The sequence below is a fragment of the Chiroxiphia lanceolata genome, chromosome 13, assembly GCF_009829145.1.
Source record: "Chiroxiphia lanceolata isolate bChiLan1 chromosome 13, bChiLan1.pri, whole genome shotgun sequence".
Lineage (NCBI taxonomy): Eukaryota > Metazoa > Chordata > Aves > Passeriformes > Pipridae > Chiroxiphia > Chiroxiphia lanceolata.
In genome coordinates this window covers 1490006-1515857 of record NC_045649.1, presented here as the reverse complement: position 1 = coordinate 1515857, position 25852 = coordinate 1490006, and the positions used below count along the sequence as shown (strand labels likewise).

General features: G+C 45.7%; 2 protein-coding genes and 1 long non-coding RNA gene across 8 annotated transcripts in view; 1 reads left to right on the top strand and 2 right to left on the bottom strand.

The window, feature by feature from the left end:
* Window positions 1–13993, bottom strand: part of GLG1 (golgi glycoprotein 1) — an 82286-nt gene extending 68293 nt beyond the window's left edge. Inside the window, exon 1 of the mRNA XM_032701460.1 lies at window positions 13667–13993. Coding sequence (XP_032557351.1) covers window positions 13667–13978 — 312 coding nt within the window. The 5' untranslated portion in view covers window positions 13979–13993. The remainder of the gene's footprint in view (window positions 1–13666) is intronic.
* Window positions 13994–16386: 2393 nt separating this feature from the next.
* The window catches only part of LOC116793537, a 12351-nt gene continuing 2885 nt past the window's right edge, over window positions 16387–25852 (top strand). The window contains exons 1-2 of the long non-coding RNA XR_004359521.1: window positions 16387–18604; window positions 18735–25723. This is a non-coding gene — a long non-coding RNA (uncharacterized LOC116793537). The remainder of the gene's footprint in view (window positions 18605–18734; window positions 25724–25852) is intronic.
* Window positions 21032–25852, bottom strand: part of RFWD3 (ring finger and WD repeat domain 3) — a 24155-nt gene continuing 19334 nt past the window's right edge. For 3 of the 6 annotated variants that reach the window (XM_032701461.1, XM_032701464.1, XM_032701462.1), the window contains 4 exons: window positions 25478–25654; window positions 24709–24923; window positions 24253–24470; window positions 21562–23678 (listed from right to left, as the gene is read on the bottom strand). In XM_032701461.1, the coding sequence (XP_032557352.1) occupies window positions 23535–23678; window positions 24253–24470; window positions 24709–24923; window positions 25478–25654 (754 nt within the window). In that variant the 3' untranslated portion in view covers window positions 21562–23534. Of the gene's footprint in view, window positions 21365–21561; window positions 23679–24252; window positions 24471–24708; window positions 24924–25477; window positions 25655–25852 lie in introns of those variants that run through there. The other 3 variants (XM_032701463.1, XM_032701465.1, XR_004359519.1) reach the window with 2 other exon arrangements.

The following is a 25852-nucleotide window of genomic DNA, read 5'->3' as shown; positions in this document are numbered from 1 at the left end:
TAAATCACTCTGAAACACCCACCCAAATCACCATTCAGGACACTGATTCCTCAACAACACGTAAATAGTCAAAGAGCATAAATTATGTCAACTGGGGAGTCTTTTTTTTAAACAAACAAACAAACCAAAAAACCCCAAACAAACAGATTACTCACAACTTGTTTAACAGCTTGGAGAAATAACAAAAAAAAAAAAACAACTCAGGTTCCCTGTGACATTCTGTAAAAATTTAAACACCTTAAAAAAATTGGGCCCCCATTACAATAAGTACTCAACCATGGCACACATGCATAAAAGACACACATCATTTTAGTTCTGCATTCAATTTATTTAAGCTTGGACAAGCCTGACACATGCCAAGATTTAAAACTATTAAGCTTAATTTAACATTTAAATCCCACACGCTCTACCCAAGCAAGCAGGCTCTGAACACAAAGCAAGCCTGAGGGGCTGGAAGCGCAGCCCCCCTGCTCCCTTCAACCTAAACCATAATATGATGCTATGTCATGTTATTAAAACACAAGTGTGACTGACAGGCCTCCCTCTCCCCTCCTCCAGCAGCTCTCCAGGGAGCAAGGGTTATTTTGGTAACTTTATCTGTTGTTTTCCTCGGTAAGCACTTCCTTCTCAAGAGAGAGTTTCATTGATAAAACTACCCAAAAGCACCCACAGACTTCCAGCCAAGGGAGCAGTGCAGCACTCTTGAAGTCATGGGTGGTGTCCAACACACACATACCTCAGGCAGATCCACAGACTGCTGCAGATTACAGGGGACTTCACAAACATATGTCAGAAACTCAGCAAGACACGTTGGCTAGAGAATCTGAGGACAAGTTGCCCGTGTCCCTTTCCTCCTCCCAGGGTATATGTCACACTAAAAGGAGGAGTTGCAGCTTTCTGGAAAGAAGAATGCCTAGTCAAATCCCAAATATTCCCCAGGCACGTGAATATCAAATCTAAGAACAAATACACTCCTCAGGTCAGTAACATTCTACTCCAGATCACACTTCTCTTTGATGAGAGCCTCAGGCATTTTGGTACAGAAATAGCATATTGCTACTCTTGACTTTGAGACTAAAACATGTTGCAGATTTGCTCTAGAAGAAGGATGAAGCAGCATTTCAATCCCACAATGTTTTTAAGACTCAGAGATGCTGCAGGCAAAAGAAATTCTTCCATATTTTCACAAAGTACTTTCCATGGATTAAAGCTAGGAACAGACTGTAAGAAAGGATGTGTAACACCAAGTGTACTGTTATCTCTTTATACAGTAAGTCTTGCCAGTACATGTTAAACACGTTCATGTCTTTTATTTGTAAGGAAGAACAAACACAGAAGAACAGAATCATTCAGGTGAGAGACTAATTAAAAATAAACCCCACAATCTGTTCATGATTAAGAAGAGATGCTACCCATTCCCAGGACTGCAGGGGCAAAGCTCAACTGTTATGGAACATGTCATGGTGAAAAGTAAAAAAACCCCAACCAAACCTCACCTCTGCTCCCGGCACAGAGCCAGACTCGCTGCCTGCCCACGCTTTCAGCCCGTACACTACTCTGCTGCTGCCAAGTCCTGTAGCTGAGGAAACCAAAGCAGAGTTATTTTAACCAGCAGCTCCCAAAGTAATGCAGGATCCTAACACAGGGTCTCATCCAGGCCAACGGGATGACTCCACAGGTAACTCCACAGGAAGGATAACTGATGTGGAAGGAGTTTTCCTCCCCTCTCACCAGGGCTGTAGCAGTCCTCAGAGCAAAGTGCAAGATGTGCTTTACTAAGGTGGCCACTAACAACTATGGCTACCTGGAACACCAGGACTGAAAGGATTCCTACACCTTCCAAGTCACTGTTATTCCAGAAGACTCACCTGATCTTGTACCTCCTCCAGGGAAAGGCAGCATCTTTCTACTGTTATTGCATCCAACCAAAACCATTGGAACTTCCAGATAAATACTTCCACGGTCAAAATTCCAGCAATATGCCATGAGATCCAAACAATTGTAATCAAAACCTCTTATTTGTTTGTCTATGAAATGAATCATTCTTTCCAGCTACTGTATTCACCGTCATCAGGCCAATTCTGTGATTTTATCAGCATCATGGAATGTTACAGTCTGTTTCTATGAAACTAAGTACTTTCCACACAAGAACAAACTAGAATAACAGCCCCTGTACCTCGCTCTGGAGAGTCTCAATTAAGATGATTTAGCCAGCATAGCTCAGGATTGACATTTGAATAATAAGGGATATGAAAAATTCCATGCAAAATCAAAAAACAATGAAACAAGATGAATGTCCACCTTGGCTACTAATGATGGCTACAGAGCCAGATGCTCAACACAAGACTACTACTCTAGTATCCCCAGGAGAGAAGGAAGAGTCCCAGCTGGGAAACAGTGACAGAGTGACTGGATCCTATCAGTTCCTGTACATGAGCTTCTAGAAGCACAGAGCAGAGTAACCCTGGTACTGTTATCCTTCCCTTTGTTTCCAGGTGGCTTCATGACTGGGGACACAGCTGTGCTGTTCAGCTGTCCACCTTTCCCAATCTGCTCCTATATAGATGATCATTCCTAAGGACCCATGTGGCTCCCCTGTCCAAACAGCTTCAGATCCACCAGTGGACACAGCAGGAGGCTCATTGCTGAAGTCCTGGATTCAGGTCTGAAGTGCTACCAAGGGACTGAACCCCAAAAGAGGGTAAAACAAAGAGCAATGAGCTCCATAACTGTGGGAGTGAACAGCACTGAACTACTCATACTGCCCAAGTTTTACTCACACACAATGTTTTGACAGCTCTGAAACCCTATTTTAGATACCCTTCAAAAATGATCTCTTGATTTGTTTTATGGCTTTTTATGCTACAAAAAGTGTGAAATATACAAACAAAGAACTTAGAAAACTATGCCAAAGCCCTAAAGGGCTGTTCAGGAGTACTTTCAGCAACATGGTTCCCAAAGTAGTGGATTGTAGTATTAGCCAGCCATTGGTTTCTGAGAACAAAAGTTCAGTTCAGAAAGACTCTTCTAGCCCAACTAAGATCAGAACAATCACAGTTTATGAAATAATACTCTTGCCTTAAAAGCTGAGACAAAGATTTGAAGATATACAAAGGTTCTCCAACATTTTAATGCCTATCAGGCTATAAGTTACTCTTCTACTTTCTCTTAATATCTTCCTTTTTTAACATTCTTGCTTGAATGGCTCCACATGATGTTCACAGAGGGGCTTTCTTCTTTAAGCTAAAACTTTAATCTCCTTAACAGGACCCTAATTTCAAACCTCTGGTTCCACTAAGCAATGCAGAAGTGACTACAGTCAGAAATCAAACTCCATCTCTCAACAGACAATCAATCACTTTAAGATGGCAACAGTATGCTGCACTGTTATTTAAAGTTATATATGATGCACAGCTCTAAACCACAGGCAGGTTTTGCCTGTTCCATTTGTCCTGTGTCAATCCAGACACCACACTGGATCAGACAGCTGTGCTGGACCAACAACCAGCAGGTAAAGTGACTGAAGCACTGATTTTCATCTTCTAATTGTACAACAGACAAGACCAAGCTGAATACTCCTCCCCAACATCACACAGCCTACCTGAGCTCCCCAGCACTCTTAGAAAGTTTTCAGAAAATGCCTTTTGCAAGTATTGTAAGTTGGAGATACTGTGAACCCTAGTGAGTAAAACAGGCATTAGAGGACAGCATTTATTAAATAATCTTGGAGGGCATCAGAAAGTCATGATGGGTTTCACCAAAATGCCTCAAGGGAGGAAAGTATTTGGGGAAATTACTTTGGGAAGAGCTGACATACAAAGAGAAGAATTTAAATTCCATCAGCACTCTCCCTAGCAGAACAAGTTTAGACTATGGTTTTATACAAGAGGATGCTGGAAGAGTTCACAAATGCCTGGAGGAGGGGAGGGAAACCAAAAACCCTGTAGTTAGTGGCTTGCTGTATGCTTTTCTCTTTTGTGTAGGCCTTACCTGTGAGCTGCTCATGGAAAGGAAGCCAACATAGCCTCAGAGCACGTGAGAGGGGTTTGAAGTGGACAAGCTCAAGCCACACTGCTGAGTGCCTGAGCTGGAACAAACTCTGCCTTATTCCAGGCAAGTCTGTCCTACACACTGCTGCTATTCCTGGAGTCAGAGGTGAGGGTATTATCAGTGATGGTTGACATGTTCAGTGCCTGCTAAAGCACAGACCATGAAGCAAAAAAAAGAAACACTGCAATGCTTTGTGTTCTGTGAGGGAAGTGCAGAATCCCAGTCTTCTCACAACTACTGCTTTGGACATGTACAGCTAATTAAGGCTATTAACAATCACACTAAAATGAGTGTACACCTTTAGAGCTGTGAATTAGTGGAGGGAAATGTTCCTTAGGACCACACATTCCCAGGTGAGTTCTAGAGACAGGACAAGCATTCACCACAGCAGTCCCATCACATACTGTGCTTAACATAAATGCAGGGAAAACTTGCACCCCAAACTACTGTTTCAGCCTTTTCTTTTTCAGGCTTTAAAAAACAGTGTTGCTTCACACAGCTAATCAGAAACAAGCGAAAGTGGCTGCTGATCACTGCCTGGAAGCCTTCAGTTAAAAAATAAGTGATGTTACTGCATTCACAAGACCTTTGACTTCTGCTGCAGAGTCAGCTCTGCACTTCACTAAGCTGAGGTACATACCATCAGGAATTTGCATACCTGTGTCACAGGGAGTGATCCAGCACCTCACCCCTCACCCATCTCAAGTGCTGAAGCACCAAAAATACAGTGCCCACAGAAGTTGTGGAAGCCCCATCCCTGGAAGTGTTCAAGCCCTGGCTGGACAAGGCTTGGAGCAACCTGGGATAGCAGAAGGTGCCCCTGCCCATGGCAGGGGGTTGGAATGAGATGAGCCTTAAGATTCCTTCCAACCCAAACCCTTCCACGATGCTACAATTCTCTGATAAAAAAAAGCACCCAGGTCACCACAGCCTCCCAAGTGAACAGCAGTACAAAATGTTTGACAAATAAAACTCGAGTCAACAGTTCTCAGGACCTTGTATCAGTGGAGACGAGATTTTAAGTAGCCTGTCTGAATTTTCCAATAGAAGGATCACATTAATATTGATTTGTTTAAATCATCATGAACACAACTAAAGAACTGCGGTCTTATGAACAATTCCCATTGCAAATTATGACAACTGCAGCTTTGCAGTGATTTTACTCAAAAGTGGTCATTTTTCTGATTTTGTGACATACGTAGATAGGCCACAGAGATAGACATAAGCCCAAAAATCAATTTGATAAGGAAAGAGTTTGCTGTAAGCTTCTTCCATATCTCATTTCAAGTCAGCTGAGAACAGCGTAACAGAAGTTGACTCAGCTCAAATCAAGTCTGGGCTGTCACAGAAAGTCTACAAGCCAAGCAGGTTTGGGTTTGTTGGTTTTTGTTTAATTCCATAAAAACTCTTTTGTAGGGCAATTACTTAGACACTTAGAAGAATGCATGCTCTGCCGAGTTTGTTTTGCAGTTCACTTGGTGCAAAGTATTTTACCCTGCAATAACAGGACAGTCCAGAAGAGAAAGCCTCAATTAGCAAACTACTGAGCATGAGGAAGGCTGGTGAGCCTCTTATTAAGATTCAAAAGATCTAGACAGCAAACTTGCCACCAGATTAAGCTAGTCATTATTATTTTAACAAAAGAGTACATTTGCCTGATTGATTTTGCATAGCAGGGCTGGAAGAGCCATCTGTTATTAACCCACCCTGTTACATATAAGTAATTAATTATATCAACATAACCAGTTGCATTCTCAAGAAGAGACTCAAAACTCCTGTGACTCAACTAAGGAAACTACAAGAAGTTTTTCACAGAAGAGCACAGAGTTCTACCACTAACTGCAAAGGGGTAAAATACTTCAGGTATGTAGAGAAACCATAAAAACTTACTACATTCAACACTACCTTTTGGTCACCTCAGCAGTTCTTATGCATTGTTTCAGGCAAAGATGCAAAAAATAACAAATGCAGCAAATAAGCAAATAAGCAAATAAGGACAGTCCTGTCCTGCATGAATAATGGTCCTTTGTCCCTGTGGTGTTACCTGGCGAGAAACACTGGTCTTTAGCCACAGCACTGATGATAATAAAGGCATAAAGTACAGCTTAAGTTAAAGTAAAATTGTAGACATTACAAACAAGAAATGTACTCTAATGCAAAACTGTAAAATCTAAGCTGATAAAGCTGCAAGAGCTACGAGATACACCTACCTAAAGGAAAAAAAAAATAAATAACTCAGGCACAGAATCTGCAAAAAGGCAGCACAGAGAAAGAGAATACAGACCCCTCTCTAACTCCTGAAGGAGATTCCTCAGCTGGGAGCTGCAGACACTGAGACACCAGCAGGCCAGGACACAGTTCTTATGAATGTCACCTCTGCTCAGGAGTGGAACAGGATGGGTTCTCATCTCCTGTCTTGATGAAGAGAGGTTGCAATTATGCCATAAGCTGGTGCACAGGGAAGGCAGGATCTCTGCTCCTCACCTAACATCCTGCTACGGATAAACTGAACATGCAGAAAATCAAGATATTCCATGATGACAGAAAATTATCAGCTAACACAAATGAAAAATTTTAGTTCCATAGCAACCAGTTTTACAGATACTAAAACTGAATTAGTCAGAAGATCAAAAAACCCCCATATTTTAAAGCAATATTTCAAATAAAAAGGCAAGTACTTAGACCTTTTATACATCTAATTCTTTGGGGTTTATTATAAGGAAGAATAACTGCAAAGTTTTGGAAAATGCAAGCTTACTTTGGAAAAAAAAAAACAGAAAGCAGAATTTATCAAGAAAGTGGTGCTCACATGCAGGAAAGTTACACTATAAAGAACACCTAGACATTATCTCTACACTAGAAAACAAACACAGCACATAATTTGCCAAGAATAATCCCTCCTCAGAACATTCCATCCCAACCATGACAACTCAAAGCAGCACTAGAGAGATCACTTTTCTTCCAGTGCGAGGGAGGAAAGAGTGCAAGCAGGGAAAACACAACCTGGCTGCATCTGTCTCTACTGTAACAACTGACCAGGTCTTTGCTTTTTAATATATCTCAGCTATTTGGCTCAGTAAATCACCTCCCCCTAATACACCTTTCAGTTTTCACCCTGAGCCAAACCCAGGCTGCACAGCCTGCATCAAACCTGACTTTTCCCCTTGTACTTCATTTCTTTCCTCCTCGGTGTGCAGAGCCACAGCAGTGCCAGCTCTCTGGAGGAAGCAGACCTGTAAGATAACCTTCTACTGAGCCAAACATCTCAGGTCAAACTGATACACAACCAGCTTAGCACAAGTGTCAGCCTGCCAGGAGCAGCACAAAATTAAGAAAACCAAACCCACCCCCAAAAAACCCAAGTAACTCTCTCAGACAAGTAGAAGTGCAGCTAAAGATATGAGAAGTAAGAACCTGTGCTCAATGCTCTGGTCACAAGACAGTAAGTCCAGGTCCTGGCATGACAGAGACCATCCTCCCCTCTCTTCAGCTCCCAGGTGGTTTCAGGATGAAAAGAGCACTTGCACATATGGCTACATCCTGAGATGAAGCCAAAGGCTGGTGCCAAAGTAACCAACCAAAAAACAAATCAGACTTTTAAAGTATATTTACTATTTTGCTTTAAGACCTAACTACAAAAGCCAGGAGCAAACTGGGCTTACATTATCCAAACACAAGGGAAAACAAGAACCTCGGGGAAAAAAATGTGGCTAATCCCGGTTAAGAAGCCAAGCCTCAGGAGAAAAAGCTTCAGGGAGTGTTCCAGCCTTGTCTTCGTTATTTTTTGTTGTTGTTGCTCAGGTTTTTTTTCCAAATCTAATCATCTAAATCCCTTTCTCCTAGGTCCAGCCATTCTCTTCCACTCACGTGGATAGTCCATCTTCCATTTTATGAATTTTACAAGCAGAAGGGACTATCATGACCATTCAAATTAATTAGCATCTACCACGAGCCACTGTAAATTCTTCATTAAATGCAGTTTAAGACAGGACAGTATCTGAAAATTTCTCATTTAGATGCACAGGCTTCAATTCATAAGAGTCCAGTTACAGCCCAATAATTAACTCATCTCTTAAAATTGCAACACATTGTTCCTTTAAGTTAGTTCAACTACAAGTATGCAGGTAAGAATTCTCCTTTTATTTTTCTTAAACTCCTGTGCCCTTTACAGACTTCGAGTCATCACCAGGTCAATATCCCTTAGAAGAAAGAGAGACTTTAAGCAAAGCCCTTGGCAAGGCTTAAGGTACATCTTCCAGGTTTCTGATCATTGCCTTTAAAAAAACCCAACCCTTTGAGTGTTGATATCTGAACCAGATGATAATGCTGTAGGCACTGTAAGAGCATCACTGGAATACTAACTGCCTCCTCCTTTGCAATAGTAATGATCAGAGAACCAGAACAGCCTCCATTCCACAGCTTATCACCCTGAGAAACGGGCAGTTGCCACTTAAAACAGCTCCCCTGAAGGCCAGGCAAAATGCCTGTGGAACAAAAAACCAACAAACCATAAGTGCTGAAAGAGGTGGCCAGCTAGGTCAAGGGTGGCTTCACAATTTGCATTTCCTAAAAACTAGCCCACCCCCACGCTGTGTTTAATCCACAGTCCTCAATTACCTTTTTAGCTCTGGACAGGTAACCAGTCATTTGCTGCCACAAATGAGACATCTCAAAAAGGGTACTTTAAATGCCACCTGTGCATGGGAAAGCTGTGAGAGATGGGAACAACATGAACATGTGCTCAAATACAGGATAATGTCACGTGTCTGGACAAAACAAAAGCTTTGATCTTAAACTCAGTAAATTAAGGAGATAAAAGAGGAAAAATGTATGGCCAGTCTTCGCGAACGAAGATTTGGGAAGGGTCTTTGCCCTTCGAGCCTGCGCAGTGGATTTTTTAGGTGAGACACAGCGTGCGCTGAGCTGAGCCCACCCTTTAATCCTAAGGTTCATCTGCCGGGGCCGAGCGAGCTTGGACAGTGGCAGTGAGGTCCTCAGAACGTAGGTTTGTTTAGAGTGACCTTCTCTTAGATGGATGGCCTTACAGGGCTAACGAGCTCCATCTACCCGGGGGACTCCTCTGACCGGGACCCGAACCCGGGCCGCGGCGGTGAAAGCGCCGCATCCTAACCACTAGACCACCAAGAGGAAAAATAAAATAAAATAAATTAAGCTACTGCGACATATCACACTCACCTACCTCAATGCAAGCAAAAAGCTTTAGGGAAGCCTTTGCATTTCCAATCCATTTACCAAAAAAGTAGAAACACTACAGGACCAGGACAGAGATTAAGCACGCACAACTTTTCCTACAGTGACAGTATTACCAAAAGAGATAAAGACTCCAAGCATGTGTTGCTGTCGGGTTTCTGTTTTCCACCTATAACTTTAAAATAAGTAATTTCACGGGCACTGTTTTATCAGATCACTTAAGGAGCTCAGGTCCATAAAGAGGGAGGAATAAAACATTTAAACAGAAGAAATATGACAGTTCTCAGCCCATCAAATGGTACACACTCCCTAGCCCAGTAAGTCATATCAAATTAATTTTCTGGCCTTTTACGTGGAATAAACATCTGACAAAACAGGAAAAATACTATTCTTGAAATACACAGCTTTCATAGTAGCTTGTCTTGTTCTTAACCCAGTCCTCAACATTAAGAGAGCCTTATTCTTTCCAAAAAGCAGAGCATTCAGGCACTGTCTTTGCCATAAAGGTGCTGCCAAAGAAACAGAACCATTCAGGATGAAGAAAGTAGCAGGAAGCCAAGACTTTGATCTCTAATCCCAACTTAACCACGACTGTTTGATCTTAGAAAAAATATTTAGCTCCTAATGCATTAGCATTATACAGATTAATACAATGCTTTAAAAATTACACAATCTTTACAAGTGCAATGCAAGTAAAGCTCAACAATTATGGCATCGAGTTCACTCACCAATTAACCAGTTCCAAGGTAGGTTTTAACAGTAAAATTATGCTCCATTAGTAAACCTGATAAGAGAGCTCCTGCTTAAGATTATTTTCATACCTTCTAATGTTCCCTGCCTCAAATTCAACAACTTTTGCTTCAAATGCAAATCATCATTAATCAAGCAAAAATTGTTACCTAGCAAAAATATTAATATTTCATGGGTTTATTTATACTATAGCCACCATGCAAATCAGTTTAGCAGGCAGCCCACAAAAAAGGGCTTAGGGGCTGCAGCCCATGCTCAGTGAAATGCAAGCTCTGAAGGCTCTCCAGAAACAGGCTCCAAACCAGAAACCTTTCAGAAAGAAGCACTTTGGAACACAGTCTTTAAAAACACAGGTACACACTACCTCATTCTACTCTTTTTATATGATGACAAAGTTATGTGAATATCAATTAAAACCTTGATAACAAAATTTTAAGTCACTCAAAACTGTAATAAGTGCACAAGTATTTTTAAGAAGGAAGTTAATTCATCTGCAAAATGCACCAAAACATGTGTTTTATTCTATATTTTAATTATATTCACAAACGTTTAAGCTGAGTACCTCTGACCACTACTTCTTCCAATCAAGGAGCATCCTTCCCATCCTTCTACTGCAAAAGGAAAGCAGAAAACAATGACTGCCCTCTGATTTCTATCTTTCAAAAAGTTGGACAGCCTGAAATGCAGAAGAGTTCTGCCCCTGCAGAAGTGGACTCTGCACTCAGTGGAAAAATCAGTGGTAAAAAGTATTTGGTATCAGCGTGGGGGGCTGTTTTTTCTTTTTAAAAGAATTCTAAAATTACACAGTGCTTAAATAACTGTTGATAATACTTTAAACTGACATTCTACAAGTAACCTCTCAAAACCAAAACTCAAAAATTTACTGGTTTGGGGGTTGGTTTGGGTGGGTTTTCTTGCTTTGTGCCATTGTTGTTTTGGGCTGGGTTTTGGGTGTGGGTTGGTTTTTTGTTTTTTATTAATGTTTTCTTTATGTCAAACCACTCCTTACTGAACATGTGTGTTGAACAGCTTCTCTCAACTTTCACTCTGCAAGCTGAGCTCCTATCCCAGTCAACCACAATCAACACTTCTTTACAGTCAAAGAGAACTACCCAGTGAAAGCAAGGGAGGGCTTACTCTAAAGACTTCCACACCTAGAAATCAGCAGGGACTGGAACAACATGATCACGTTCACACTAACAAAACAAGCACACGTTTTCTTTTTTCTCTGCTTTATGGACTCAAAAGGAAGGTTACAAGCAGTTGTTTCCCCAGGTTATTCAGACTTAAAAGTGTCCTAGCTTACATGTATCACACCGTTATCAGTAACACTTCCAGTTTCAAACTGGAAGTTTCACCCCTTTAGAGGAATATTTTTTATGAGAAAAGTAAGACAAACACCTACAGCAGAAAGGCTGCTTCTGCAGCCTACCTGCATCTAAAAATCTTGCCTACTACTTGTAGAGAAGTAGTGTCCACACACTGTCCTCACTGATGCTCTCAAGCACAAAACTCCCCCAAATCTTCCATCTACTGTAGCCTGACTGTTTTTAAGTGGGCTGTATGACTCAGACTAGATCCATTTTAAAATGTAATTGTCACTTTTCTGGTATCGTCCAAGCAAGCAGTCAGATGCTCTAGGGTCAAAATTAAAAGTTATATCAACAACAGTGAAACAGCAAATACGTCACTTGTTTCCTCTGCTGGCACCTCCAACACAAAGGAAACATCTGAGACCATATCTGACCCCACTCCCTATCAGATGAAGTGCTACCCAATGTTTACAACTCATGACTTTTATTCACAGTCTAAATATCAAGAGTTAAACAGTAGGGGTAGGCAGAAGTCAGTTATTTTAATTAATTTCTCAGGGCAGCCCTCTGTGAAGCCCTTTTTGCGTCAGGATACAGCCCATCACATCAGTGTTCCAGCAGAACTGCTGAGGGTAAGGCCAGCTGACAGTGCTCTTTGCAGGCTGACACACAAATAAGGACAGGGCTGCAGAGTGGCACCTTCATAGAGAAAACTCAACCCAAAAGAACCCTGAGATGTCCTGTGTATGCCTGGGATGCCACCCAGGAGAAGATCTGCCTTCAGCACTGGGCATCAGGCAGCACTACAGCCAGACAAGACCAACAGCCAGCAAACTACTGACATCAGGCAGGCCTAGGAGTAGGAAAAGGAAAACCACAAGCAGACGTTCAAAAGAGCAGAGTTCTCAGCAGATATGCAGAGCCAGCATGAGGGTTTGCACATGCTGAAAACAAAGCGTGATGCAAAGCGTGCCTTCACCTCTTGAGCCTCCCTGCACAGCCCCGTGCCCCAGCCCTGCACCCACCCCCCTCTGGGCTTTAACTCAGAAAAGGGACACAACTATTCCAGTAGAAAGCTGATAAACTAGACCACAAAAAGGTTCACCTTGCTAAAATGGCAGAAGACCAACAAGCACTGGAACTATGAAAAGAGAAGGGAGGGGCTATGCAACTGCAAAGAAAGGAACAACAAGAGCCTGCCTTTTTGGCAGGCTGGCAGCTTGTGAGCAACCGCCTGTGAGAGCAGCTTCCAAGATCCTCTTGGATAGGATGTCTCCCTAAAAGGAGGCCAAAAGGTCCCAGACAGGTGGAAGAAACAGCAAAGGACAAGTTATTCATAAAGCAAATTATCAGAGCGTTTCATAACTGTGATAGGTGCTGCAGCAGGACTCACTTAAAGCGTCTACAAATGTCTTAATAAACCGCCTAAAATTAAAACACTAAATTGGATAAAAATCTAAATTAGTCTTGGATTATAAGCCAGAAGTAATCACTGACACTTTCTGGTTCAAGATTCCCCTCGATGAGAGTAACCATTGCCACTGCCATCTGCTGTCTCCATAATAACGGATGAGAAACGAGCCCAGGTTTTCCCTAATCGCATTCCCACTTGGGTAAAAACACCATTAGAACTGACCCAGCCTGACATTCCTGGACTTCACAGCAGAGAAGCCAAGAACTACACAGACCTCAACACCAGAACAGCTCACCAAAAGCACTTCCCCCGAAGGTTGCTTCAAACGCAGCAAGAACCCAGGAATGAATGAAAAGATGGAGCTGGAAGACTCTGAGTTGGCAACTCAGTTTTTTTCCTGAGCTGGACTTAAAACCGCTCACGACAGATGTCTGGGAACAACACATAAACCTCCCCGTAAACTAAGCCAGATCTAAAGACTGGCTTCGAGTTTCATACACGCACAAGCGAGGACTGGAAACCAGCCGCCTCTGCAGCGGAGCTCCACGAGAAGGCAGGAACGCGAACGTGAAAAAAACCACCTCCTCAGGTCACTGCTGCCACCAGCACGGCGCCTTCGCTCAACACTACACGGGCAGGGCTCTGGAAGCGAATAACCCCGGAGGCTCCGGAGGCAGAGCACAAAGGCAGCGCCGGCAGCTCTCCCTGCCCGCCGGGCGCTGCCGGAGCCCCGAGGAGCGGACGAGGAGGGGCCGCTCTCCGCAGCCCTCACCGCCACCCCGCCAGCGGCTGGGGCTCTGCAGCGCAAACCCCGCTTTCTAAAGCACAAGCCCATGAGGGAAGCGCGGCGCGGCCGCGGGCGGCGCGGACCCCGCTCTTTGTTCGCCGCCGCGGGCAGGCCCGGCCCGGCCCCGGGCCCGTCCCTCACCTCGCGAACGTCCTGCAGGCACTCGAGCACGGCGAGGTTGTTGGCCCAGCTGTGCTTGGAGCAGAGCCGCACCACGTCCTCCCGGCACACCGCCTCCTCCGACAGCTTCCACCCGCTGCCCGACCCGCCGCCGCGGGCGCTCCGCGGGACGGCCGCGCCCGGCCCCGCCGGCTGCGCCACTCCGGGCAGGGCACCGGCGGCGCCGGGAGGGCCGGCGGGAGGGCCGGGCGCCGCCGGCCGCGCCGCCAGCGCCAGCAGCAGGAGCAGCGCCGGGCCCGGGCAGCGGCTCCGGACACGTCCGCACGGCGCCATCTTGGATCCGCCACCTCCGGCGTCCGCCCGCCCCACGGCACGCACGGCGTATGCAAATCAGCGCGTGACGGCGGCAGGACACGCCCCTCTCCTGGCGGAGATGGGGGCGTGGCTTACGCGGGCCCCGCCCTCCTCCAGCACGCGGCGCGGCCGTTGTCGCCTGAGGGGAGCGAGGCGGCGCCTCGGGGGCAGCGCGCGCTCGACGGCACCAACGGCCCCGCAGCCCCTTAGCGGCCCCCGCACCACCTCAGGGGCCCCCTTAGCCCCTCACGGCCCCACAACCCCTCAGCGGCCCCCGTACCACCTCAGGGGCTCCCTTAGCCCCTCACGGCCCCACAACCCCTCAGCGGCCCCCGCACCACCTCAGGGGCCCCCTTAGCCCCTCACGGCCCCACAACCCCTCAGGGGCCCCCTTAGCCCCTCACGGCCCCGCATCCCCTCAGTGGCCCCCTTAGCCCCTCAGGGGTCCCTTCAGCCCCCCAGCCGCGCAGGGCGACCCTGCGGAGCCAGCGCTGGTGCTCGGGAGGGACGCGAGGAGCCGAGCTCACCCCGGCGAGGAGCCGAGCTCACCCCGGTGAGAAGGCGGCAGGCGGGCCGCGGGCCTCCCCCGGCAGGTGGCCAGTAGCTGTAACCGGATTTTGCCCGAAAGCGCTCGGTTCCCACTCACAACTCAGCTGCCCCAGTGATAAAGAAGTAATAGAGATCATGGGGAAACTGGGCTTCGAGAAGGCTTGGATTAAAGAGGAGCAACAAGAGCAGAAGGATGAGGAAAAACTACCCATGAATGAAGAAGAAATACAGAGGTACGTAGAGAAATTACAGAGCTGCATAGAAAAAATGCAGAAGAATGAAGAACAAATACGAGAGAACAAAGAAAAAATGAAGAAGAACGAAGAAAAGATACAGGAGATCGACGAAAAAATACAGGAGATCAAAGAAAAAATACAGGAGAACGAAGTAAAAATACAGGAGGACAAAGAAAAAATACAGCAGATCAAAGAAAAGATACGGAACAATGAAGTAAAAGTACAGATGAACAAAGAAAAACAGGAAAAGAAAGAAAGAATGCTGAAAAATGTGGAAAAACTACAGAAAAATGAAGTAAAAACAGAGAACGAAATAAAAATAGAGGAGTTCATGGATAAAATGAACAAGGCAATCAAAGAAAAAATAAGGAAGAACAAATCAAAAATACTGAAGGACGAAGAAGGAATGCAAATCAAAGAAGGAATTAAGAACAAGGGAAAAGTACAGGAGCTAGACAAAAAAATACAGGACCTCGACAAAAAAATGCAGGAGCTTGACGATAAAATGCAGGAGCTTGACGAAAAAATACAGCAGCTCAAAGAAAAGTTACGGAACAATGAAATAAAAATACAGACAAACAAAGAAAAAATACAGGAAAAGAAAGAAAGAAGGCTGAAGAATATGGAAAAAATACAGAAGAATGAAGCAAAAACAGAGAACGAAATACAGGAGTTGAAGGAAAAAATACAGGCAATCAAAGAAAAAATGAGGAGGAACAAAGAAATGCAGATCAAAGAAAAAACACATCAGATCAAAGGAAAGATACAGGAGCTCGATGAAAATATACAGGAGAATGAAATAAAAATGCAGGATGACAGAGAAGAAATACAGCAGATCAAAGAAAAGATACAGAAGAATGAAATAATAATGCAGATGATCAAAGAAAAAATACAGGAAAATGAAGAAAGAAGGCTGAAGATTGTGGAAAACATACAGAAGAATGAAGCAAAACCAGAGAATGAAATAAAAATACAGGAGGACAAAAATAAAATACAGCAGATCAAAGAAAAGTTACGGAAGAATGAAATAAAATTAGAGATGATCAAAGAAAAAATGCAGGAAGAGGAAGAAAGAAGGCTGAAGAGTGCAGAAGAAATACCAAAGAATGAAGAAGAAATGCAGATCAAAGAAAAAATTAGGAAGAACAAAGAAAAAATACAGAAGCTCAACAGAAGAATACAGGAGCTTGATGAAAAAATACAGAAGAATACAGAGAACGAAATAAAAATACAGGAGATGAAAGAAAAAATAAAGGCAGCCAAAGGAAAAATAAAGAAGAACAAAGAAAATAGCAAAATACCAAAGAACGAAACCAAAATACTGGAGAGTGAAGTAAAACCAGAGAACGAAATGGAAATTCGTAAGAATGAAATGAAAATACAGGAGATCAAAGAAAAAATACGGAAGAACAAATTAAAAATACAGGAAAACAAAGAGAAAATACCAAAGAGTGAGGAAATAACAGAGAACAAAATAAAAATACGTAGGAAAGAAGAAAAAATACAGGACATTGAGGAAAAAATGTGGAAGATCAAAGACAAAATGCGGAAGATTGAAGAAAAAATACAGAAGAACAGAATAAGAATACAGGTGAACGAAAAAATACCGAAGAATGAAGAAAAAATACTGAAAAATATGGAAGAATGAGAGAAAACTACAGAAGAATGAAGAAGCAATATCAACTAAAAAACTAAAAAAAACGCCAAAACCATTAATAAAATGCTGACAGTCAACTTTGCCACTGTCGTTTCTCCATGCTGAGTGCCAAACTGTCAGGTGGATGGATGATCTCCCTGTGTGTGGATGCACTCATGGCCCCTCCTGGGGCAGGATGCCGGGCTGGCACGAGGGCATGGGATAAATCCCACAGCCTGCAGCAGGCTGGCCCTCCCTGCAAGGAGCAGGCATCTGAACAAGGGCCGAAAAGTCACGTTTTGGGGGTGCCATGAGGTGGCTCATTTTCAGGGTTGGTGGGTTGGCTGCACCTCCTGCCCTGTCAGTACCGGCCACTGGGTTTTGGGGGTGGGATTTGCCAGGTCAGACTCATCACGGCCCCTGGGCTTTCTGCATGGGGATGGAGAGAAATGGGGCTGTAAGAGTGATCTTGTCCCCAAAGCGGGATCTCCAATGGCTGATCGTGTTGTAAATGGGATCCACAGGTTCCTCCTAGAGGCGATAAGGGGGCGGTTGGATGCTGAATTTGGTGACAGATCATCTGAAAGTGTTGTCTGCAACTGCACAGCCCCCCTTGGAGCAGCGTTTTTGGGATGCTGCAGCCCACTCTGCCCCAGCAGCCAGACCCAAAAATGTTCCAGTAAAAAAGTACCTGTCCAGGGGTTGGGTCAGTGGCAGCAGTGGGGCACAGCTCCACCTCCAGCTCAGCAACCACAGTTTTTTGGGTGTTCCCCCAAGATCTCACCAGGTCAGCTCACAGCACCTTCCTTGGATGGATTTGCCCCTAAATATCAGATTTGCTTCCAGTGGCAGATGGAAATGGGGGACTGGGAGAATCCCACCTCAGTTCCTCTGCTTGGTTGATTCCAGGAGCAGTTTTCCTAGCCCAAGCTGGCATCAGGCCAAAGTCAGAAGCTTTTGCCTGATGCCAGGGTGCTCCATGGCTCTGCCCCGGCTGGGTGAGCTGGGGTGAAGCAGAGCTGTAGGGCCGCTCCCCTCCTGCCTCAGGCTGCCTCATCCTGCCTGGGAAAAGCCCTTCTCTTGAGGATGTCACCGACTGTCACACACCAGGAGCTACCAGAGCACCCTGAGCCCAGCGTGGCCACCAACCTGCAGCCACCTTGTCCAGGTGAAGGCGAGAGGGAGAGGGCTGAGCTGGCAAAGTCCCTGCACTTCCTTCATTCAAGTGTCACGCTGGGACACAGCGCTCAGAAAGTGGCTTTGCTGGCACCCAGGGGCCACGCAGCTGGGAACACTTGAAAACAAAAGCCAGCAAAATCCAGCCCGTGCTTGGCAGCCTATTTGGCTTAGTGGGAGTTATTTGAAGTTAGCCCAGTGCAAGAGCTGGCTCTGCTCCTCCATCCATTGCAGGATGAGGACAGAGGGGAGCAATGGAGCTGGGTTAGGGCTCGCTTCTCCTTCCCACACCCTTGGGAGCTGTCGGGAGAGTCATTTTTTGCACAAGGAAAACCTCCTCCCAGGCTTGGATTTTACCATTCTGCACAGTCCACCATGAAAAAAGCTTTTCATAAAAGAGCCCTATGGTCCCCATGTCCATGCAAGTTAAACAAGGAGGAGGTTTGTCTTTGGGCACAGGGACATCTCTGCCTGTGTGATAACCCCAGCAGCCCCTCTCCCTCAGCAGAAATTCCCTCATTGCCACATTTTAAGCATTTTACCACCAAGGCTCTCAGTCTCTGGGTGCTGCATTAAGTGCTCGCAGTCCCTTGCTTCTGTAGTGGGCAGCACATTTAAGTCTCACCGCTTCAAGCAACAATTGCCATTTAAATGTCCCCAGCTCAGCAGAGCGAGGCCGGGGTGAGCTGAGCTGCTGGGACACCTCTTGCTCCTTCCCAGCAGTGTTCTTGCTCTCCACTGCTTCGAGGAGAACAAAAGTTCTTCCTCAGTCCATGTGGAGGAGCTGCTCCAGTTTTTAATTGGATACAGTCTGCTTGCTCCCATGTGGCCACAGGCACTGCTCCAAATCCCGGCTCTGCCTGCACAGTGTGCTCAGGCCCTCTCCTTGCATGCAACCTGACTCAGCTGCCTCCCTCCAAAGCTGTGCATCCCCCAGAACTTTAGCACTGTCTTTCCCAACAGATGATCCTCTTCACCAGCAAATGCTGCTGCAGAGAACCAAGTCAGGTGCTTTGTTACTGCTGCCATTCAGTACTTTTTCTTGCTGGCTGAGGCAGGAACACTGGCCTGGTATTTCGTGGTTTATTTGCGTGACATGCTCAGGTTCAGCCCCACTCTGTTTCTGCTTTTCTTGTAGGTCGGAGTCTACTCATCCCTGTTTGGAGATAAGCAAAAGACCACAGAAATACCTTGCAAGGAAGCTGTGGACAAAGAGGAGACAATATTGCAACTACAACCCTGTGAGTGTAGAGCAAAATGGGGAGCTTCATGGCTCTCCTGCACAACTCTTTAGCCCAGTTGACCTTTTTTCCCCCAAAAGACCGATGCTGTTGACACATCTTTGCCTGACAAACCCTCAGAAGTCCCAGGTCATTATTGTAGAGACTGCTGCTAACTGCTAAAAGTTAGCACAAAGTTAGCAGCTTTGTGTTGCAGTTAGCACCTACCTTTAGAAAACAAAAAAAAACCCGAGGGCAATTGTCCAGCCCTTTCTCCAACCTGCCACAATTCTTTCCCAGTCCTGCTTCTGTCTTCCTGAGCACTCAGTGCTGATTCCAGCTTGATACCATCAGAAGCACTGGGGCCTCACTCCCCCTTCCACGACCTCTGCTGCCAGCAGAAGCACCAAATTGGACTTGATGCAAGACTAAAGCCCCTGGACCCTCAAATTAATTCTGCTTCACAGGGTGGGATAATCACTGAAATTAGATTGAGGTATTTTTTTCTCCTGACCAGCACGGGCTGGAGACAATCTGTCACCTGCAAATTTTGTCCCAAGGATTAGATAAGCTTTTTAGGGCATAGATCCCCAAACTCCTCTTTTTCTTGCAACTTAGAGGCACTGTTTGGCAAGAGACAGCAGAGGAGCAACATCCCACATGCCATTGGTGCTTTCAGGACGCTGCTGTGGCTCCCAGAGTTTATCAATGAACTCCCTGCACTGGAGCAGCAGTTTCCCACAGGCCCAGAGCACCCAGTGCTCTGTAACACCAGGGCACCCACAGCTCTGGCTGCCATCCCGAGGGGAGCAAAGAGAACTCTCATCTAGCAAAGAGAAATAACGTGAGCAGGAGGCGCTTCTGCCTCCTAAGCAGTATATCCAAATATCCAAATACTACTGCAAAAGCAAGTAAACAATGATAAATATTGTTATCTTGAGGGAGGCTGTTGACACTAACGTGCTTGACTTTGCAGGCTGAATGCTGGCAGGGGCCAACAGCAGCTCAGTGGAGGGGCAGTCCTGCTGCTAAGGCACTGTGACCCCCTCTGCTCGACTTTGCAAGGATAAGGGATGAAGCTGGACTCAAACAGTGTCCGAGCACTCAGCTGATTCATATTGCAGATAGAAAAAGCTTTCACTGAAGATTTGCTAACAGAAAGTCAAAAGTGCCACCCCAGCAAAGGAAACTGTGCCACCTCTCCCTATGTCTCTTGGCAGTGAAATGTGTTCTTTCATGTTTACTAGTTCTGGCATTCAATGCAAATCAAACCCAACAAAAAAGAAGTTTTTGCTTGCTCCTTCGTTTCTTTCCTCTTCCTCCTCCCTGAACTATTTTTTCCCCATATTCTCTCTCTGGTTCATTCTTCATGAACCAGCAGAAAGCTGGGTCTGTTAAGGAATTTTACTGCCTTGGTAGAAACTCTGCAAATCTACATAAGCAGAAAATCTTGTCACGTCTCCTCACAAATTGAAAAGGAGAGCTAAATGAAATCCCACTGGGATGCTCTGGCTACCTCAGTGCAACAAGGTTCAGCTTAAGCTGCTTGTTTCACTTGCTGCATTGCCTGGTTTTAATCCAATTTGGTTCGGGACACATAAAATAGCCGCTTTTCCGCCCTCCAGGAAGCAGCGGGTGCAACCAGAGCCGAGCAAAGTGCTGGCTGGTCCTGCCTCATGTGCACACACCCCAAGCTGTGCTCACTTCTTGGCTTGTGCTTTAGCACTACCTTTTGTCATCTGCAACGTTTTTGTCAAAATGTCACCTGAGTCACTACCAACCAACAGCTAAAGTGCAACGGTTGGTGCTATGGCAGCAAAGCCCCCATGATGCAGAGGCCAGGAGCTGGCTGCTTGCTCATCCACTCTTGGTCACCCCATGGATTACCACAGCCTAACACCACATCATCCCTGTTAGAGGGAGACATGGAGGACAGCCCTCCTCTGATGGCTCTGACTCCAGCTTCCCCTTCCCCACCAGCCGCCCCTCTGACACCACACCTCCCCAAGGAGCAGCAGGGGCTGCATTGTTTCCATCCAAGCAGCCACCACAGCCAGCTCTGTCCAGCACTGTGCTGTCCCCCAGGCCTGCTTTTACAGGAATTAAAATTAAAAAAGGTGCTGCCCTGCAACAGCCTGGAGAGAAAAATGTTAAGAAGTGCCTGTACACAGCTCCGAGTAAGGCCCGGGCTGCAGGAGCCCCAGCACTGCCTGGCTTTACCTGCACCTCAGCCCAGACTCTGCAGGAGCTGCCGAGGGGCCGCCCTGCTCCACGAGAACAAAATCTTCCCAGAGACAGAGGCAGAAATAGCCACAGAGTGGCTTCATGCCTAAAACACCAGCAAAGCAGCTCAGCCTCTCATGACAGCTGCCCTGCACAGTGAAGAGACACTGATTTGTTCCTTCCTTCCATCCCAGAATCTTGCCCCTTTGACTCCAGACAGAGATGAGCAAATATTTAATTAACACGTTTGACCTTTTATCAGTGCTCCATGCTGATGGCTTCCTGCACACCAGCTAGGTGTGCTTTCCTGCAGCCTGCTGCAAACCTGGAAATAGAATGGTGTTACAAGGTTTCTTCACATATCTTTGAACATTTTCTGAAACTCTGGATTTGAAAACTGAGAACATGAAAGAGTCATCTTCCACTATTATTTTAATAGCATTTAAGTTTGTATCTTTTATTCCTGTTGAGTTGTATAAAAATAGAAAACAAGTGTTACCTAGAAAATCAAAAGTCAAAGGATTCAAATCAAAACATTTTAATTCTTTTTCCTCTGTATGTTTAAAATTTTACAGATTTCTTGTGGTAACACAGAGAGTTGACTGAACATAAATGATGCCTCAGAATAGCTGAGAACAGAGAGTAGAGAGCATCCTGCTCCTTCTGGTTTAGCTGGCATTACCAGAGACCTCACAATGTCATTCTACCAGCCCTTATTTTCCTGATCATTGTTAAAATGCCAAAAATTCTCATGTCAGTGATTTATTTTCAGTTTACAGGATATGCAGGTGTATGGCCTGACCCCTTCCCTTCCCCTCACCTGGCCAGAGCAGGATGGTTCAGCAAGGATTCCTCATTCAATTAACACATCCATTATTTCAGCCTGAAGCTCAGCGAGACTTGGAGGTAATACAAAGCAGGAGAAACCTCACCTGCATAAGGGAACACTTGGTTATGTTCACAGGACATGCACTGTATGTCACTGAGACCTATTTTTAAAGTACAGCAGCACCAGTTATATTTGATAACTATAAACGTTTTATTCTTATATAAAAATATCGGAACAAAATACTATACAGAAAAATATAAAGTTAAGTCGAGATCTTCTCAATCCCTTTTAAGACAAACAGGCTCACGCTGTGCAAGCCCCAGACTTTCAAAAATAAAATTATCCTGGCAGTTGAAGTGGTGGCACAACCAGAGGCAGAGCTGTGCTGAGGAATAAGCTTCTAATACAGGGAATTTGTCTTGCAGCTTCCAATATCCTTGCAAGTTTGTTTTTGTTACACATAAAACAGAACCCAAGTCTTCCTTCATGGTCTGACCTGGAGATAAACGTTCTCCCACCCCTCAGAGTATTTACAGGAAGGTGCTAAGAGCCCACCTGGCCAGGACACATCCCCAGGCTGCGACCCCACCCCGTGGGCTCACATTGACACAAACCAGTGGCTGCAGCACCCTCACACAAACACAACTGGAACCTCTCTGTCACCAGCTGTGAGCTGGAAACCACGACTTAGGGAGGCAAAAGTCAGTGAAAGCAAGCTGATGAAATCTCTGAGCTTCTACCAATTCCTCAAAACAGAAAAAACCCAACTCCCCTCCCCCAGACAACAAAAGCAGCCAGCATTCTTTTCCAAGGTACTGGCTGTTTCAGTACATTCCTGTCTTTAAGGAAGGACACTGTGGACTGCAGCAGCCAACAGTGTAAGAATCATCTCCCTCCTCTTTACCTGTACTTCTCCAGTACTAATTTCACTTTCCACAACCAAACTGTCCAAGTTTGCTTGCAGATGAAGCAGGAACAAGAGGAGGGAATGGAGAAGGCAGAGAATTAAGGAATTACAGTGCAAATTATATGCTCATAGGAAAAAAAAACAAACACAAAAGAAAAACGTTCTCTGTAGATTTTCCAGGCCTGTTCTCTCCATTGCCTCAAAATAGGGTTGGTGTTTGTCAGGGAATAAGTTCCAACTGACCTTAGACCTTCAACAGAAGGTGGGAGTGTGTTCCCCAAAGCAGTGAACCTGCTGTCACACTGTGTATCAGCAATGCCTGCGAGATGCAACATCACCACCTTTTCATCACCCACTAATCACGGCAGGACTCCACCAGAAAGTGCAGTGGGAGTCTCAGGTCTTCACGTTCCTCTTATATTATTCATTTGTAGCAGAGATTTGCAAGTCCCTGTGCTGTATTCACAGTGGAAAAAAAGTGCAGCAACACATGTTGGAGACACTCCAGGAATTATTGCTCTGCTGAGGCAGCTTGTGGAGTCTGACTAAAGAAAATTGGCCGAAGAAGAAATAAGGGCAGGCCTAAAGAGGAAGACAGAGAAAGAAAGGAATTGCTCCAGGCACCAACACATCCTAGTTCCTGCCTACTGCCAGAAAGGTGCTGTTATGGATCCTGTCTCCTGTAAGCAGCACGAGCAGCAGTTGTGTAGGGTTGATCAGCAGCATATTTGGACAGTCTGTGGCAGGTGTTGGGACAGTTCACTGCCACCTGTAGATATTCACCACCTTCTCTGTCAGAGTAGCCAGGAGGTGGGTTTGGTTCACTTCCAAGGGGCAGATATCCAGCACAGGCAGGTCAGCTGGCAGCTTCTGCAACAAGGAACCACTTCCAGCATCCCAGAGCTGTGGAAGGGACAGACAAGGTCAAGGACTGAAGGATTCTTCCCTCCCATCCAGAAGAGACCTTCCTCTCACCAAAAAGACTTTCCTCAAATTACTTACAGGACCCTTTCTCTACTTCCACACCCTGCTTGGGTGGTTTTTAACAGAATCACAGCATGATGCCACCACAGCCACTCTCTCTGACCCCACTCATGAGCTCTCCTCCTCTTCCCTGTCATTCCTAAAGAGCCTGCATCCTTCCCTCACAGCACTTACCACATTAGCTACCCCACCAAGTCTGTTACACCACTTAGAGTGCCCAGTTGTGCCAGTGTACCCAACCCCATTCCTCTGGGGGACAAGAGGGGCTCACTGCCTACACACTTTTCAATGGATGGGGACCACAGGCCTTGGCTAAGATCGAGTCCCATGTTATCAGGAAGTTACACCTGCTACAGAAGTACAACACACCAACCAACACAGGGTAATGTCCATGACAACTCCCACCAAATCACACTGATGCTGTGACTGACGAGGCTTCTCTCCTATGAACTGCAATAAACCCCTCCAGCACACTGAAAGGAGCAAGAGATACCAGGGCAGAATTGGACGCCTCATCACCAGCACACACAAAGATGTTCCCGTCATCCTCCGGGCTCTGGAAAATGGCATTTTTGGTCAGCAACTTGCAGGTGGGCCCAGCACTGAAAGTCTGAACCGGGTTAGAAGAACACACCACATCTTCAGAGGCCTCTGTCAGTGGGCTGCAAGTCAGTTCCATCATCACACAACGCACATATGGGTTATTTTTACCTGTGTGGTAGAAATACAAAGGTAACCTTTGGAAAATGTCCTCACAGATAGGCTTCAGCTGTAGGAATACAAGCAGCACCACCCTGCAGCTGCCTCCTTTTGCCCTCCCCTGGTTCTTATCTATGTGCAGATGCTCACTGCTGTGGTGGGGGCAGATGCTGCATTCCTGCTGTGCCCCCAAGCTGGTGCTGAGCTGAGTGAGTGGCACTGAGAGCCCTGCAGAGCCCCCCGTACGTACCAGGCCGGTACGTGGCCAGGCAGTGCCGTGTGTTGATCTCGGTTTGGATATCGATGCAGCCCCCGGGCTCCAGGGGCAGGTGATGGGGCCGGTAGGAGTTGCCAGCTCTCTGCTCCCAAAAGCAGGCTCCTTCCAAGGTCCCAGCCAATATCCCGCCGTAGGGCAGCGACGCCGAGGCCACGCGGGGCAGGTAGGACAGTGACACCATGGGGCACCTGCAAGGGGGACAGGCAAGAGTCAGTGCTGCCAGCTGTGGCTCTGCTGGCATCCTGCTCGCTGCTGCAGAGCTCCAGCCTCTCCAACTGCACAGCAAAGAAAGGGCCTAAGCAGGCTCCTTCAAGCAAGGAACCCCAGTGGCGTGTCAAGTATAAATGGAATTCAACTTAACTACTGAGCCTTATGTTTTACAGAGCATTAGACGGCACACATCAGATGAGTGCAAATCAGTGTTTGATTCCTGGAGTACAAGAGACAGAAGTAGCAGAATCTCACACCTTTATGTGATTTGTCCTTTCCAAATTAAATACTAAACCCAGCTCCAAAACAAATTCAATTCTCCTGCTTATGCTGCACCAGTGGGTCCATTTCTGCCCCCTGTGTGCCTTAAAAAGAGCACAAGTGCTTGGCACCTGTGTAAGTTATACATGATACATGAATTTTTGAACAAGAGATTCACATAAACCAACTAAACCCACTGCAATTGCTGTGTGAAGCTGTGTTTAAGTTAATGCATAGAAGTTGAAAGGAACGACAAATCCTTATGCCATACCTGGACTTCTGAGGGACCAGTTCTTGGACATGAGAGTTGGTGTCCCTCAGATCATATATCATGATAGAGCCATTGGCCAATCCAGCGTAGACATAGTTTGTATCATCGAGACACCAGCAGCAGCTCCAGACAGGACGGCCAGCATTGTATGTCTGCACCACAGTGTTGGTTGCCAAGCTGCAGAAGAAAAGCAAAGTGTTGGCTGGTTGCACAAGCATCTACTGATGAGAAAAAAGCATAATTAAGGTAAGCAAATCTAGCTTTTTAAAGTCTTTAGACAGAAGCATCTCTCTTTAGACTGAATTCTCAATTAACTCCTTTACTCCAGACATGAATCTGGAAAATCTAAACAGAATAATCCCTTGGATATTGTCA